The following is an 18,021-nucleotide window of genomic DNA, read 5'->3' as shown; positions in this document are numbered from 1 at the left end:
GTGTGCTGTGAGATAGTCACAAAAGCCCTTCTTGAGGACCACACTGCATGGGAGTCCATTATCTGTATTACAATCATGAACAGATAGAACTTGGGGCCAGGAGGGACAGGAACCCAGCCTGTCATTTTCATGTTGAGGAAGTGGATGCTGGACAACTCCACATCTATGGCTCCGGCTACAGTCCACGGCTCCGGCCACAGCTCTGCCCACTCAAGGCTGGATGCAGCCCTCCTCCTTGCAAGACCCCAGGCATGGCCTGGTAACTTAATGTTGCCCTATTCAGTACTTAGGTGTGACAATTTGGGGGCATCCCTTCCCTGGGCGGGTGCTGTCGAGAGCAGTCCTGGGTTCAACCAAGGGCTTTCTCTTCGTTAATCACCATCCTGGGAACTTGTGAGCACCCAGAGCCACTCCCTTTCCATCCTTGGGCTAAATCATCAGAACACGGTTTCTGATCATGGCGGTCATTGTGCTGGGCTTTGGGAGCCCACCTCCCCAGGCTACAACCCTGCCTGGCAGCACATACAAATATTCATGTAACAGCATAGCTGTACCCAATGGCAAACTTATGAACTGGAGTGTAAATGCGCACTTGGGAATTTTAAAACAGCACCGAAGTGCTCTCCAGATGGTATTCAGTGGGGGAGGTAATGGATGCAGGCCTCTGTGATTATTCTGCATTAAAGTTATCGATCCCAGGCCCTGTGTGGCTTATCAGAGCATGACGTGAACTTCAAGTCAGTAGATGATACTGGGTCGTCTTGACACACAGCTGTGATGCTTGTGGACACTGTGTCCTGCAGATAAATCCCTGTGCATTTCTTCCAAAGGGGACTGGCCAAACATGCCCTGACTGAGGGTTATTTCTGGGACCCAGGTATGTTTTAACCTTTGGAAAAATATATGTCCATTATGAATATGCAGAAAAATAGAGAAAATGAAAGAATCACCTGGTACCAGCTAAGGGTTTGGTGCCTCTCCACCTGGTTAAGAAGAGTTCTTAAAGTGGATGGGGGAAAAAAAGCAGATAATGTGGTCCTAAGACAACCTCAGGTTCCCTGATACTCCTCTGGGCCCGGCCGTACACATGCCCATCATGGGCTACCCTCATGTAATTATCGATCATTTTCATGTAGGTGAGGCTTCCTTATCATTTTGCAAATGAGGAGTAGGAGGCAGAGAAAGGTTAAGTCTCTGCTGTTGAAGAAGTTGATGGGCACATAAACAGATACATATAATACCATAAATAATATACTGTAGTGTAACAATATAATGTAATAGAATAGAATACAGTATCATATAAGCAGCACTGAAAAATGTTACAGGGACTGTGGAGCACAGGGGGAGGTTAGGAAGTGAGACAGAACATTGGGGACAGGGCTAGGGTGAGCAGCCTCGAGCAGAGGGGACATTTGCTTAGAGGACCTCTTGCTGGGAGCCCCGAGCCCAGCCCGGGGTTGGGGGTGAGAGAGGGAGGGCAAAGCAGGGGGAGATAAAGCTAGTCTGGGGAGAATCAGCCACTGAGAAAGGTGGAAAGGTAGGCAGGGGCTAGATTGCAGGATGTTTTTTATGCCATGTTAAAGAAGCTGAACATTTTCTCGCAGGTGAAGGGAGATCTCATGGGTCTTTACACAGGTACAAGGCATGGCCTTCATTGTGTTAGGCTGATAGCAAAATACTTACCTGAGTTAGCACTTTAAAACTCAGTGCAGTGAAATCGCATGTTGTCTCTTACTGTGTGTAAGAGTTACAGACGTTGTGCCTACTTTTTGATGCCGTGGAAATGAGAGGGGAATCAGGATGTGCACAATGGGGCAGTGGGAGGATGCAGAAGTCAGGGTCCCCAGGGCCACAGGGCAGCTCTGGCCGGATATTGCTGGTGTGTCGGGAAAGGAGGAACAGATGGAAAATGTATGAAATCTGTGAAAAGCTTACAGGAGGTGTTTCCTGATTGAAATCTAGCTGGCAACTCTCTCGTCTTTCAATTTATTCTAAAATTCTGCCATTGTTTTAGCAACTACTTTTCCATTGTGATTTTTTTTCAGACTTGACATTCTGTTCTGTTGATTAGTCTATTTTGGTTTTTACTACCAAGTGGCTTTAATTACTGACTTTAAAAAAATTATTTTCACATCTGTTGTACAAGTTCCTCTCATTATTCTGATGCAAAACTTTTTTTGGATTTTCTCAAATATTTAATATGGAGGCATCTAAATCTTATCTTCTGAAATCCTTTTTTCTTTCCCTTCCGAAAAAAAAAAAAAAAAAGTCTTGTGAATGTTATTGTAATGATGTGAACTTTGCAGAATCATTTAGGGGAAGCTGGCACCTTTAAAAAATGGTATCTTACCATCCAGAAAAAAATGGTGTGATTCTCCATTTACTCAAATGTACATAGTTTGCTGGTGATCTTTAATGTTTTATTTTTACAGAGCTGAAAGATTTTTTATTACTTTTTTCCCTAACCATTTGTGATTGTGAGAAAAATATATTTTCTATTTTTTTTTCAACAAGTAATTTTTGATAGGTAGGAAAGCCATTAAAGTTTTGCTTATTTATTTTGGAGCAAGTTTCCTTGCTAAATTCTTTTTTCCCCTTCTTCTTTTTTTTCTTATTGTGTCATGGACCTTTCCTCATATTTCTTATTTATTAACCTCCTTTCTTTTTCTCCTACTTCTTTCTTTTTTCCTAATCAGAAATGGATGTTGAATTTGCCAGAAGACTTTCTAGCAACAATCGAAAGAACGTTTTTCCTTTTGATCTATGATGTATTATGAAAATGATGAATTATATAAATGATCTTAATACTTAGTCATCCTCTGTTCTTTGGTCATGGCATATTATTCTTTGAACGTACTGCTGGATTTCATTTACGTTCAAGGCTATCTTAGTCCTGAACATTTGTTATCTCTTGGTAAAATTCTCAGTGTCAGCAAATTTCTGAAACTGCATCTCCCTTGAGGGGCTCCTGTCTCCTCCTGTCCTGCTCAGAGGAGGGCGCTCAGGTGGTCTTAGGGAACCAAGCTCAGTCATCACTGCACATCTTCTGCCAGCTGGGTAGCAGAGGGCACAAGATATCATTGGAGTTGTAGGGTCAGAGGGGACACTGTTATTCCTCTCAGGGAAGACTCTGGATGGACAGGGGTGGCAGGGAGACTCCCAGAGCCCATTGGAAGAGATGATCTCGGAGCTGCTCTGGACATTTAGGTTTGCTGAGGGGGGTGGGTGTGTACTGGCACCAGAATGCTGCCTTTCCTCTGCAGAAATGGAAGACAGGGTCTAAAGAACATAAAAATGATTTTAACAAAGCAGTTTGAGGCAATGCTCAATTATCAGCCTTCCCTGGGGAACCCTCATGTGTCTTTGGCTGAGTCCAGAACTAATTTGGGGGAGAAAAAAAAGAGAGAATGATTTAGAAGCTGTTATCATATGGAGAAGGTGGGCCGTAGTATAAATAAACCTCAGCATGGCCGGCCCCAGAAATGTGTTACTTATGTAAAGCGGCTTTGGGGCATTAATGTCCTGTAATCAGCTAGCTCACTCTCAGCCCCTGGGATGTGGATAAGGGTTTTTACAGTTTACCCAGGAAAGGAAGGCAGCTCACTGGATCCACCTGTGCCCGGAGGTGCAGGTGAAGTGGAGTTTCCAACAGGAGGCTACTGGGTTGTCCTGAGGGACACTCGGAGCAATGATAGGAGGCAAAGCTTTTCAGCCTAGCTTGCAGGCATTGGTCCCAATCCATTCTAGACTGGAGATTGGCTGGTGACTTTTTCTGTGAGGGCCAGTTAGGGTCTTTGCTTTGGCTATATGCAAAGCAGCCATCCCCACCTCTCTGCTTTGGAAAGGCCATTCTAAGCCGACCATCCCTGCAAAACTGTGGGGAAGGGTTGGAGTTGGCCCCCAGTCCCAGTTTGCCAATCCCTTTTCCAGATGACTTGGAAGACATGAGATGTTTTCAGTGCCTCTGAGTGATCAGTTAAGCCAAGATGCAAATTTCTTTCCACTGGAACTCTTCTCGGCCGTAGTGCCACACTGAGCTCCTAAGGAAGGGAGGAAGGCCCACTGGGGGTACAAGTCAGCTTCCCCTATTCTTAGCATGCTAACTCTCCCTCCCTTCAATAGGAACTGTTAATTCCTTCTGGGTGGAACCTCAGAGAACAACATTTGATGTGTTAAAATGGATGCTGTTGCTTTTTTGTGTTGACTATTGTGTTGTAGGCGTGGAAGAGGGCAGTCAGTAGATATCATTTTTAACTAGATATGTTAGTAATTTAAGATACTCCCAGAGACAGTAATTTGAATGGTGACACTTGTTCTGTTGCAAAGTAATAGACTGATTTCTGGCAAGTTCTTAGCCAGGACTTAATGAATCTGGGGTGTGTCCACCATCGTCCCCATTACAGTGAGAGACCTACAGTATCCTTTGCAGGTAGAACCAAGGGGGGACTAGCGAGGACACACAAAGATGTTGGAATTAGGCTCAAAGCACCCTAACCTACCTTTGGAAGACACTGCAGGCTCATTGCTAGATTCAGTCTGCTACACTCTTGTACTTACAGTCCTGTTTTTTTGCCTAAAAAAAATCTGCCACATAGAACTGACACGAAAATCAGTCCAGCAGCCATTCTGCATGCCTACTGTAGGCATTAGGTGCAATGGATGTTCAAGAAACGTTAATTCCCTCCCTGCAAAGACTGCACCCTGAGGCTGAGTTTTAGGTGTCGAAAGGACACTGGCTGCTAACCTGTCCTCCCAGAATCTAGGATCTGGGCTGTCCCATTCAACAGTAAATGCCCACATGAGCAAAGCCAAGCTTATAAGCAGAGCCGTAATTGTGATGTGTGTAGGTTAGTGTTTTGCTTGTGTGTATGATCTTCCCTTAGTTAAGGATATTCAAGTCTTAGACCGTAATGTACCATGGGGCAAGAATGAGGTTTCATGACAAATGGATCCGGCTTCTCCACGAGGTCCCCTCATTCAGGTTTGGTTTGTGAAGTTTTTGCCCAGATTTGGGAGAATTGAATGCATCCCCGGTCAGGATTTGCTTAGAGGAGATTTCAAATGTTGATTGCTCCTTCTTTGGCTCTCGAAGGGGTGATTTGACATCAGCAATGAAAGTATCTTGGATGGTTGAAATTCACAAATGGTAAAATGCTTCATCGTTTTCTTTAATTAAGTAGCCGAACCGAATCCTTTGGAAATAGAGCATAGCTCAAAACATTTCATGGTCTGGTCTGCAAGGCAGCGAGGCAAACAGATGCTGGACTGGATTGCAGGGTCCAGGTCCTGGCTTCCTTATTTCCTAGTTGGGAGACTCAGACAATATTCGCTTGCTATGCCTCAGTGTCCTGATCCATTCATCGTAGGTGATGATAGGCCTTACATCCTCTAGAGAGTTTTTTGCAGATGACATCATTAATATAAGTAGGCTGCTTGGGATAATGTCTGGTACATGTTGAGCATTAGCTATGCTGTAGTTGATTTGATTTGTAACCGATAAATCAATGGCACAATCAGACATTTCTCTGATCAGTGGACACTTTTTTCAATTATATAATTCATATCCATTGTGTGACGCTTAGGAAGCAGACTACAGAGCATAAACAGCATTCATGATGTGTGTCAGGGTTGACCACTGGTAATGATGGATTTATTTCTCCTCGTGACTTACAAAAAAAATTATGTACTGAGATTATGTCGTAAGTATGAGTTTGAGCCTAATTATTTCACTTAACATGTATCAGAAGCATTTCCCCAAAGTATAAAAATTATTCATAATCATAATTTTTAATGGCTATGTAAAGTAACCCTATTAATTAACTATTAATTAATTAGCCGTAATGAGTGATATATTTTCTTAGTGTTGAATGTTTCTATTGTTCCCTTCTGTTGAGGCAGGAGCTTGGGGCAACTGTTACTTTCAGGACTGTGGCAGACAGCTGTGTGTATATCCATATATACACATTTTTTTTTCCCTCAGTACTTCCTTAGTCTTAGGTTTCCAGAAGTAAAGTCATTGGATCCAAGGGCTGAACATTTCTAAGGCCCTTGATAGATATTAATAAACTTCCTTCGCGGATTATTTACAATTAAACTCCCATTAGTAATGTATGAGGGGCAAATTGTTCCTAAGAAAGTCGACACCTTTGGCCTCTTTGTGGCTGACATAGTAACAGACGAACAGAAAAAGGGAATCCTTGAAAGGTCTTGAAGTAAAGCATTTTTTATGTGTTCAGCAGACAGCCTTTTTTGGTGTGTGATAAAAACAAAAACCCCAAACCTCAAAGCCCAAAAGCCAGACACCATTCTGGTCCAGCATGAATGGAAGAGTGCCCGGCGCCGAGTTGTCCTGGCTCTGGGCTCCGTGTGGCTCCTCCTCTCCTATCCTGGACTCAGGCTGTCCCAGGAATACCTTGTTCCCAATGTCACCGTGCTTGCCAGTGAGGTGAGGAGGCACGTGGAAGGCTGAGGCTTGTCCCTCTCTCCCCTCCTGCCAGCTACACTGTGGGCACCGTCCAGGAGAACAACGACCAGGTCTGGAAGTTCCAGAGATACTTCCTGGTGCAGGAGTATTGCAACCGTCTGAACATCCCCTTCCCCTTCGTGGTCTTCGCCTACTTCTACATGGTGGTCAAGAAGTGCTTCGGGTGCTGCTGCAGGGAGGGAAACGCCGAGCCTTCCGCCTGCTGTGAGTGGTTTGTCCGTCTGTGCTGGGGATCAAAAGCAATGATCTATCACAGGGACTCCCGCCGGTCCGCGTGGCCGCAGGAAGGAATTACGCACCGTTAGGTCGCGGCACACATCTGTAGGTCTGTAACGATCAGGCACCAGGCCAGCCTGTGAATGATGAGAGGGGAAAGAGTAGATTCAGGGAGTGTGGCAGATTTGCTGGGACAGTCTTACTCTGGAGGAAGGACTTCCGGGTGAGCATCCTCATCATGTAAATCGGACATCGAACAGGCATGCTTTATGGGACAGGGTCAAAACATGACTTTGTGTTTGCTTCTGGGAGATGTCAGCCCTACTCCGGCAGAGCTCATGACTTCTCTGGCTGCTCCTAGAGAAATAGGAAATCCTACAGTTACTTTACTCTAAATTCAGTCCAGTCTATTAACCAGCTCCTTAATTGCCATTCGGGCTGGGCGGGGGGAGACTTCCGTCTTTGTGGTACCCCCCTCAGCAGGCAGAGTTGTCAGGAAGTGTGGGCTGTTGGCTTTTTCCTCTATTACGCCCCTTCTCTCCCACCCATCAGCTGCGGTCACTGACCCGCTGTAGGTTGGAGCACAAGGAGGAAGGAGGTGAAGAAGTGGAAAGTCTTTTCCAGAAAAAGGAGTACTGTTCTAAGCCCGCTCCATGCTCTCTGACCTGGCATGTGTGTAAAACTGATCCTTTACTGTGTGGGCACTGGGTGAGCCCTTCAGCTGTTCCCTGGCTGGCTCCTTAGCTCCAAGGACTTGGCAATCCTTTCTCTGGTGGCTGCTTCCACTGAGCCTCCAAATGCCAGGGGTCCATACTGTGCACACTCTCCCTGACGGGGACCCACTTCCTTCCCAAAGGCAGGAATGTCTACAGCTCAGTCGGTTCTCTCTCTCCTGTGGCCACCCACCTCCTTAGCTCTGCCAAGGTCCGAGGTGCAGGAGGGTCCCCGCACAGCTCCCTCTCCTCACCCCCACTCTAGGAACCAGAATCTGTCACCATGGGGTTCTCCATCACACTCAGGTACCCCCTCCTCAGGTATAGCTGTCTTCCCTGCACCAGGCTAGGTTCTCTTAACGCCAAATCCTGGATCCCCTGAGCCAGACAGATCATCCTAGCATACAGACATGTTTCAACCACATTAAGCAGGAAAGAAGGGAGGGGCCTATTTTTATGCATTTGCACTTTTGGACACAGAGAAAAAGAAAGGATACCACTAGCCCATTCACTCTGCCTTCTAACCTTGGATTTAGCCTGGGAATCTGGCTCTGGGCTGGGCTGGGGTAGCCTCTCCATCACACTCAGCACCGGAGTTCATATGCTGCAGGGACCACGGAAATCTATACATTTCTTTTCTTTTAAAAATCAGAAGAAAAAGAATGAACTCTTAGGTCACAAACTTTTAATCAAAGAGAGTAAAGCATGAAAAGGGATAAACCCTATAGCACATAGAGAAGAAACAGTGTAAAAACAGTCGTCTTGCTCAAGGCTTGCTTTCCTTTGCAAATACGAACTTTGTTCTGGGGATACAGTTATGAACAAAGTCAAAGTGACGGCTGGGCTGCTTGGGCCATATTTTTACCAGAATGGTTCCAGAGAAAAAGCAAGCCATGGGTAGAAGTAGCAGGGAGGAAGGTTTTGACTTGATATAAGCACAATCCGTGCTATGAGGAAGTGAAATTAATAGCTCTGTGAGGCCGTGAATCCCCACCGCCACTGGTTGGATTCCGTCTGGGCCTAGGTGGATGGAAGGGCTATCGGGGATGGAGGTCCACTCTCCAAAGATACACTGTGCTCAGTCCAGGATCAGGGGAACCAGAAAGCTCGGGGTATAATTAAGGACAAATCTCTGTCTTCAAACAGTTCTTAGTCTCAGGAAGGAATAGAGAAATGGAGGGAATGGGTGACCATATGGCAAGTCCTTCTCCACCCAGAGAGTGTTGATGGTGGAGATGGGGAGCTGAGAGTCCTGTTTACTCATTAGACTTCTGGAGGTGTCTTTTCACCTTGCATTCATTTGCTTCTTCCTGATGATCACTAATTCCAGAAACAGCAGCACTCTGTGGTTGGCAAAGCCTCTTGTGGTAATCCATTTCCCAAGTGCACTGTGCATTTGCCTGCAAGTGAGGGGGACGTCATGGGATTTAAGCCTAAACTGTCCTTCTATGGAGAAGAAGGAAAGATTTTTCAACTAGCTTTTCAGAAAAGATAGAATCCAAACTTCCATCTTGGGTACTTTCTGGTGACCTCCTACAGTAATCATGAAAAGGTATGCTACCAGTGATCCACTTGTATAAAATATATTGCTTTCCATGAAGCGAAAGTATTCCATATTCATTATAGAACATTTGAAAACTATAGAAAAACACAAATAAGAGCAAGAGCACGTGTAACCCACCACTCAGAGATAAATATTGTCAACATAATGGTATCTACTCTACTATTTTTGTGTGGATATGTGATAGCTAGGTTGTTCTGTAAAGACATATTCATAATCTAATCTGTTCATTTGGCTAATGATACATCATGAACATTTTCCATATCCCTAAATATAAATCTCTCTGACAGTTCTTTTCTTTCTTTCTTTCTTTCTTTCATTCTTTCAAGGATTTTATTTATTTATTTGTCAGAGAGAGAGAGAAAGAGAGAGCGAGTGAGCGCACACAAGCAGGGGAAGCAGAAGGAGAGGGAGAAACATACTCTCCACTGAGCAAGGAGCCCAATGCAGGACTCAGTCCCAAGACCCTGGGATCATGACCTGAGCTGAAGGCAGTGGCTTAACCGACTGCACCACCCAGGTGTCCATATATGACAGTTCTAAACTGTAGAGTATCCCAGACTATGGCTGTGCCATATTTAATGTAACCAATTCCTTGCTGTTAAACATGTAGACTGTTTCCATTCTTTCAGTATCACACAGTGCGATGATAAACAGATGCCTTCATTTTTTAGCACATCTGAATTTTTTCCTTGGAGTTATTCATAGGAGAGAAATTTCTAGATAAATGCATGTACAGGTTTAATTCTTTTGATATTGTTGGCCACCTTCCTCTTCCACCTTTTCATCCATCATACCCGAAGGCTGTGACAAATTTACAGATATTTCCCACTGAAACCCGTTGATCCACATCTTTGCCCACATAGGCTACAGTTATTACTATAGACTCATAGACTCTGCTAATTTTCCACTTTGGTTGGTGAAAATGCAACGTCATCATCCCAACAGCATTGTTTTGACTGCTAGAGAAGTTGGCCATCTTTTCTTTCTTTTCTTTTCTTTTCTTTTTTTTTTTTGTCATTAATCACTGTTGCTCTCTGGTTCTGTGCTCAGAGTGTGTTGATCCTTTCTGTGTTGATTTTCAGGTACTCCTACTGGGCTTCTGCAGACATTTTCATTTGAGGAAAAGACATTGGAAATCACTTGGCTAAGAAAAATACCATTAAAAGAAATTCAGTTAGGGATTACTTTCTATAAATCTGTATTTGCTATGTAGGATTTGCTTCAATCCTGTCACTTGCCTTATTGGCTAGGTCTTTAATTTCCAATTAATTCTTTTTAAATACAGGCAGAACTTATAATTTAAAGGCAATTTAAAAACAAAACTCAATAGATTTTTTTTCCAAGTGGACACCTACATGAACATATGTTCTTTTCTTTTCCCCATGAATTCATACAGCGAATGGCCGCCCAGTGCACCACTATCTGAAACATAGGTGCCATGTTGATCTGTTATTTTGTTTGCTTGCCTTCCGAAAGGCCCAAGTATTGTAAGAAACTGAACTGGGAGATCTTGCTGGAACATGCCCCCAGGCCAATTTTATGGCAAACCATGTTGAAAGGAAAAGACTAGACGTAAGAGTTTTCCTTGAGGTCTACACCCAGACCGCATATTTCACAAGGGGAGGAACGATGTCCAAGGCTTATTTTCCTCTCCTCCGAAGTTCCTATTCTGGGTTTAGGCTTAGAGCAGCAATCCATCAGTAATTCTCTGAGTGGTTGATTTAGCATTTTTACGTCATCCAAATGAAAGAGGAGCACATATAAAATGTGAGGACAAAATTTATTACTGAAATGATTTTGCAAAGTCACAAAACACACAGGCAGGCTTTAGATTTATCTCTATTTAGAATAAAGATTGCATTCCTATTTCAGGCAGGCAGCTCCCATTCCTCATTGTTACTAAGAAATTCATTAACATTCCATCGCTCTGCTGCTGCCACTGGTAAGTCACATTACTTAGATCAGCCTGTGCGGGGACAAATCTAATTCTTCTGGCTCCAGGGTATCACAAAATGACTAGCAGGTGTTGATTTAAGAGGTAAGGGGCAAATGAGACAATTTGAATGTGTGTGTGTGTTGTTTTTTTTTTTTTTTTTTTTTTGGTCTCATTATTCAAGGTTTCAGAAATGAAGACAACGAGACTCTGGCGTGGGAGAGTGTCATGAAAGAAAATTACCTCGTCAAGATCAACACGAAAGCCAATGATGCCTCGGAGGAGTATGTCAGTAGTTCATTTCTGCTTTGCTAGGCTCCCCTTGTATACACAAGGCGGCAGAACATAAGTAGCTTATTTGTGTAAACTCTGTAAAGAGAATTTATAGCAGAAAGAAATAGCACCAAAAAGATATTACCTAGTCAATTGAAAATAACAAGCCCCTACGTGTGTGCCAGGCTTTCAAGAAGGGCAGAACCTCCCACCTACCATCCTGAATGTCCTCCAGGTCCTGGGAGGAAGAAAGAGGTATTTGGGGACTGCAGGGCAGGGCACGGGAACCAGGTAACAAGAGCGTGGCTCCCTCTGCCATGGCTGTGGCGGTGGATTCTGGGGAGACCTCTGATCATGGACAGTTGGCATAATCTTGGCGGTGCCACACATGTGTCTCTGTGATGAAGAAATAGAATCGAAAAGCATTTGGTAGATCAGTTAGAGACTATCCTTGAGAATTCCTCACCATTATTTATGAATTATATGGAGTTGTCATAAATGTCCCATGGAACTAGAAAAGTCACAGCTAAATCCATAGATGGTCCCCAAGTAGTGTGTCATGTATGGCCTTTAGGCATGTGCCCTTCTTATTATGCACGTTAACATGGTTAACGGTCCGACGTAACTCTAATTGAGAGCTCCACAGTACCTTAAGATTTACTCTATCTAAGAGTAAATGTAAGCACACTCAACCCCTGTGCTACGTTCAACACAGCTAATGGGACATGGCCATGAGGTGCCATGAGGTACATGGCATGCTCTTTCTCTTTGAGTTACAAGGTAGACTCCCTAAGCTTTCTCCATTCATTTCATCCATAGACGCTGAGATCTTGATTTTGGAAAGGAGGGAGGGACCTTACCGCTCTCTCAGCAGAGGTAGCATGCACTTGCTATACTGCTAACTGGGGTAAGAGTGGGATCCCACTTCATTTGGGAAGCAGCTGACATGGATTTAGTTGAAAATGAAACTAATCTGTGTTTTGTTCTTTGAAAGACTGAAAAATTGAGTGTAATAACCGTTTCCTCCCCCTTTCCCTTCTCTCTCTCTCTCTCTCTCTTAAACATCTTTGAAGAATGAGGCATCGCTTTAGACAGCTGGATACAAAGGTACAGTCCTGATAATAGTTTTGGAAACAACTTTTTTTTTTTTTAAAGTCTGTGTTATTTGGGGTACCTGGGTCGCTCAGCTGGTTAAGTGTCTGACCCTTGGTTTCAGCTCAGGTCATGATCTCAGGGCTGTGAGATCAAGCCCTGGGCCGGGCTCTGCACTCAGGGTGGAGCCAGCTTGAGATTCTCTCTCTCACTCTGCCCCTCCTCCTCCCCACCTCACCCTCCTGCTCACGTGTACTTTCTCTCTCTCTCTCTCAAAAAAATAAAAAATCTGGGTTGTCTTTGAGCTTTCAGCTAGAGGCCAGTGGTTGCAGTTTGAAAACAAAAGAAGTTAATTATTTTTAAAAAAAAAAGATAGAAATGACCCTGTTCCATATTCATCTTTCTTCATTCACTGAGTGAGGTCTGGGTACTGCAACAGAGCTGCTTCTCAGATGTTCCCGGCCCCTCTGGGCAACAGGGCTGGAGTCCCATTCCCATGATCTCTAAACTCTTTGATGTCTCTGTCAGGCCCAGGACCCCGTCTTCTCTTTCTCTCAGCTGTAAAAGCAGGTGTAAGATGTTTGTAGTTACAGAAACACCTGCAAGGCTCAGAAGAGCAATTTGGGAGCCTAAGTGGCTCTGTGCTCATCTCGGATGCTGCTCTAATTTGCTAGCTACTTAATTTGAAGGGCACTGCAGATGCACAAATACACATGTGAACATTAGGGTTGGGAGAGTGTGCCCACATCCACCCGGAGTTGGGTGGCCAGAAGTGATGATTAGGTTTAGCAGAAATTACAGCTGACTCATAAATACTGGATCCCTGTTGGGCTCTGTGGAGGAGATGATGCGTGGTATTTTATCATGGTATTTTGAGACGAGCATCCTGGATGATGATCGTCACATTCCCTCCCAGTGCTGTGCTGTTTGGGGCTGGACAGTACCCCACCAGGTAAGGCAGAATCTCAGGCACTCAGTGCCTCCTTGCCCGGACCAGAAGGGTCTCAATGAACATTTGCTGAGTGAACAAATGACCCAAGAGATCCTCATGGAGCTCTTATATAAGGATTTATCCAGCTCAAAATTTCTTGGTTATTTTTGTGTTATTTACCACCAGCGTTCTTAAGAACCAAGGCTGCATTTTCATAGGCCTTGCCTCCTGCAGTCTGGTGCTGACAAGACAGTATGCCTTCCTGGCTCCCCCCGCCCCCCCGCCCCGAGCAGCTCTTCTCTTCCTTCTGACTCATCCTCCCTTTTCCTTTCTCTGCAATGGCCAGCTGTATACACTGGAGTCAACTACTCAGGATGGTGGTGTATTTTGTGCAAATGCTTTGCTGCATAACGAACAATCCCTTATAGTTCAGTGGCGTCAACCCACCATTTTATTTTGTTCTAACTTTTTTTTTTTTTCCAGTAGGTCGGGGGTTTGGGAAGAGCACATCTGGGAAGTTCTGCATCATGTGTACTCACTTGGGTTTCTTGGGCTGGATACAGTGGGTGGTGAGGCCAGGATCTGGCATCTCGGTGGGCTTCTCTGTTGCCCATGACTTCTGATCCTTGTGGCTTGGGCTTGTCATCGCTTGGCGGTCTTGAGGCAGTCCCCCTTCTTCCAAGAGTGAGGAAGCAGACTGCTGTTACGTTTGAGGGCCTGGTGTGATGTCACTTCCACCAGAGTCTGTTCAGAGAAGCCACCGACCAGATTCAGTCACCCACCTCCTGAGGTAGGAGTGGCACTTGTGGACAGGCACGAAGGAACCATTAGCAGCCATCTTTGGGGACTCTGTATCACATAATAGCGGATCTTGTTACAGCTTCTCTCATTCTGATGTTGTGTTGTGGTTCATTCCCTGAGGGGCTGGGAAGATTCCTGTTTGATTGGAGTTGAATGCTGTACGTAAATGATTATGCTAGGATGTGTATCACAATTATAACCAATGGAGAGGAAAAAGAAAAGTGATAGGTATATTTAAAGGTTATGGAAAATTTAGCGAATATTAGGAGACTATATGAAAGGAGCAATTGGAGATAGCATTCTCAGAATGAGTATTTATATTAGACACATATGGTATGTAATAAATAATATATATCCTTATATGATATATTCACTTTTCTATCTCATGTATTTATATTTAGGTCCATTGTCTGTTGCTTCTGTGTCGGGGACATGTAGCACATCATATTTACTGAGCACCCGTGATGTGCCAGGCATGGGGCTAAGAGCCTTACGAAGCAGATGTGGCCCCCCAGTGTCATGAATGGAGCATTTGTGAAGTGGCGTGGTTATAGGACCTGAATTGTGTAGGATTTGGTGGCAACAATGATTTTCTTTTTTTTTTTTTTTTTTAATATTTTATTTATTTATTTGTCAGAGAGAGAGAGAGAGAGAGAGAAAGAGAGCATGCTATCACAGACAGACAGAGTGGTAGGCAGAGGCAGAGGGAGAAGCAGGCTCCCCGCCGAACAAGGAGCCTGATATGGGACTCGATCCCAGGTCGCTAGGATCATGACCCAAGCCAAAGGCAGCTGCTTAACCAACTGAGCCACCCAGGCGTCCTGGCAACAATGATTTTCAATGCAGGATCTGGCACGCACTCCACAGATCACCTGTGTCTGTGTCAGCAGGGAGCAGGGTCAGCAGCTGGGGAGTCCAGAGAAGCAGGGAGCATTCCAGGCAGCAAACGAGGGGCAGCGTGAACTGGGGAAGCTCTGAGTGGGAGGGAAGTGGGGGTGGCTGGGCCGTCCTGTGAGGGAACTTGCTTCTGTCCAGTTGGATTTTATCCCCGTGTGAGAGAAGCTTCTGCAGAGTTTTAGCCGGAGAGGGGCACATCTGGTGGACTTTTGCAAAGACCCTCTGAGCCACTGGGGTGGCCACACAAGAGCAGCTTAAACAGTCTGGTTTGAGAATAGAGGCACCCCAGACTTGTTTAGGTGTGTGTGCAGAAAGCAGGCTATTTTTGGTTGTTGTGCTGTTTTCACTCATGGTCTCAGTTGGGGTAGCTTTGGAGGGAGAGAGGGGCAGGGCTGGAGCCTCTCTGGGTCGTGGGTCCGAGGTCATCAGTGAATCAGGGCATTGGAACCAGGAGCCGTGCCGTTTACAGACTGAGACCTCCTGACCACTGAGGATCTGGCGGTGACAGCATCAGTGGGGACAGTGGGCCAGAGCTGTGGGGGCTGTGGGAGGTGGGGGCTGGGAAAGTCACTTGTCATGGTTGAAGCTGTCCACACACAGGCCAGGAGTTCCCAGGGTCCTCAGAGAAGAGCTTGCAGGTTCTGTCCCTTTTGCATGCCCCTCGATGTAGAGCTCAGCCCCTTTGCTGGTTTCTACTGGAAGCCCACTGGCGCCATGCATTTTGTAGGTTTGGGAAGAATCTGGGAGGGTCCCAGGGAGGCCTCAGACTGTGCACGGTTTCACTCCCTGTCTCCCTGCTTCTCATTCTACTCCCCTGTCCCCTCTCCTCTTTATTCCCTCCTGGATCCTGTACCCTCCCCACCCTACTGAGCAACAAAAAAAGTCTCTCCTTTGCATCCACAGAGAACTTAAGGGAGGGATCATCACCTGTTTCTTGAGCAAGTTCTCAGAATCTTACATCTGCTTTTAGCAGCTTATTGAAGTCATTCTACCCTCAACAAATATAGGGCTCTCACTAAGCCCCTTCAACAAATAAAAAATTTCTCCATTCATTATACCCTAAAACAAAGTCATTCACAATTGACCCTAGGTCTGTAAGTAGCAATCTTACTAGACCTTCTTTATTTTAGGCAGCTATTAGTCCTTATGGACTCGTTTCATTCTTAGAAAAAAAAAAAAAGTTAAATGAAGAGATTATTACTGGAAATAAGCCCAAGATAAAAACATATATTTTTTTCCCTTGAGTGAGAAACATACCAAGTTAGAAACCAACTGTATTGAAATTGCACTATGTCCATGGACTTTTATCAAATATACTGATAAGGTGTGTAATTTAGAATGAGCTTCATTCATCTTGTGTCATAAGTTGTGAAAGATGCACATATCAAAAATAATTTTATTATGTATTTTACTTAAATTGTTTTGCTATGTATACATTTTTTGTGGGAGTAGACACTTCAGTTACAAATATTTGATTTATTAGTATTTTATCACATTATTATTATTTTTAAATATTTTAGTTATTTTAGAGAGAGAAAACAAGAACGTGGACATGAGTGAGAGGAAAGGCAGAGGGAGAAGATTCCCCATGGAGCAGGGAGATGGAGGTGGGGCTTGACCCCAGGGCCTTGGGATCATGACCTGAGCCAAAGGCAGACACTTAACCAACTGAGGCAACCAGGTGCCCCTACATCATATTTTCATTAGTATTATACTTCTACTGAAGTGAAACATTGTTGATATCTTATAATTTTATTAGCATTAACTATATATGCCATGATTATTTCTGCATATTATTTCTCTGTGTGGTTAAAACCTGTCATTTCTATCTGAGAACCATTGTTGATTTTCCTTTGAGAAAAGCTCCCACTCCTTGGTGTTGATGAGTATTTGCTAGTGCCATGATTTCGGAAAGTAAGCAGGGGGCAGGGTCCATATCGCCTGCCACCCATTCTGCTCTGTTCCAAGATACGCCATACTTGCTACTTAGTATCTACATCTGTTTCAAGGAAAAGCCATAGAGTAATCATTTAAATCATGGACAGATGGAAAATGTATCTTAAGACCCGTTCTATGTTTTCTCCCTTTCCAAGATTAATGATCTCAAGGGTCTTCTGAAAGAGATTGCTAATAAAATCAAATAGAAATTCATGGACTGTAATGGAGAAAAATCCGATTATAGCAAGGTAAGTCATGTTAATGGACTACATTTTTGCTCTGAAAATTTACATATTTCAATACTAATTTTAAATCATGATATTTTTTCTTAGTTATTTTATTTTCCATTATTATCAGATTTGAAGATAATGCATTGTTTAAAAAATTCAAACAATATATGGACATAGGAAGGAACAAGTAGAAGCCTCTCTTCACATTCCTTTCCCACAAATTTTGCTCCCCAAGGGAGGTTAGCATGGCCAGCAATAAAGTACATGTATCCTTTTGAATCTTTCAAAGGCACTCACAAACTATATAGCTATTTGGCATTAATGGAATCAGGTCACACTGCTCAAAGACTTGATATTTTTTTAATTCTCTTTCATGGGCATTTTTATGGATCAGTGCCTAAAACATGTTCCTTATTCTCATGATACACTATACACTATGCAACTTTATTGCTGTGGGACAGAAAATGTATGTCGATCGTCTTTTTCCACCAAACATATTTTAGCCACACATTCAAGGCTTTTCAGCAGTAGCTCATTTGTACGGTAGAAATATAATTCAGTTAACTGGCAGTTGAACCCAAGATTTGGCTCCGTGATCTTACCATTTGCTTTAATTATCTTTGTATATTACCTGTCCAAGTTATAAACATAATAAATGTTAAAATGTGAACATGTAGTTTGAAGGAAAAACAGCAATGGGGATTCCATTAGATGAAAATTTATTAAGAGAGTAAATTGCAAGGAACAGAAATACAATTAAGACTCTCCCTCCTCCTTCCCTTTCTTCCCTTCCTTCCTCCCTTCTCTCCTACTTTCCTTTCTTTTCTTTAAGATTTTATTTATTTACTTAACAGATAGAGATCACAAGTAGGCAGAGAAGCAGGCAGAGAGAGAAGAGGAAGCAGCCGAGCAGAGAGCCCGATACGGGGCTCGATCCCAGGACCCTGGG

At 43.9% G+C, this 18,021-nt stretch overlaps 1 protein-coding gene across 3 annotated transcripts in view; it reads left to right on the top strand.

Moving 5' to 3' along the window:
* The window catches only part of TRPM8 (transient receptor potential cation channel subfamily M member 8), a gene marked incomplete at its 5' end in the record, with an annotated part of 78,571 nt that overhangs the window by 56,458 nt on the left and 4,092 nt on the right, over window positions 1-18,021 (top strand). For 2 of the 3 annotated variants that reach the window (XM_082690593.1, XM_082690594.1), the window contains 4 exons: window positions 6,498-6,688; window positions 11,095-11,194; window positions 12,257-12,290; window positions 16,998-17,090. In XM_082690593.1, the coding sequence (XP_082546719.1) occupies window positions 6,498-6,688; window positions 11,095-11,194; window positions 12,257-12,290; window positions 16,998-17,048 (376 nt within the window). In that variant the 3' untranslated portion in view covers window positions 17,049-17,090. The remainder of the gene's footprint in view (window positions 1-6,497; window positions 6,689-11,094; window positions 11,195-12,256; window positions 12,291-16,997; window positions 17,091-18,021) is intronic. The other variant, XM_082690592.1, reaches the window with a different exon arrangement.

The sequence above is a fragment of the Mustela nivalis genome (assembly GCF_964662115.1).
Source record: "Mustela nivalis genome assembly, chromosome: 11".
Classification (NCBI taxonomy): Eukaryota; Metazoa; Chordata; class Mammalia; order Carnivora; family Mustelidae; genus Mustela; species Mustela nivalis.
The sequence above is the reverse complement of the archived record's forward strand: the minus strand, read 5'-3'. Positions and strand labels throughout refer to the sequence as shown.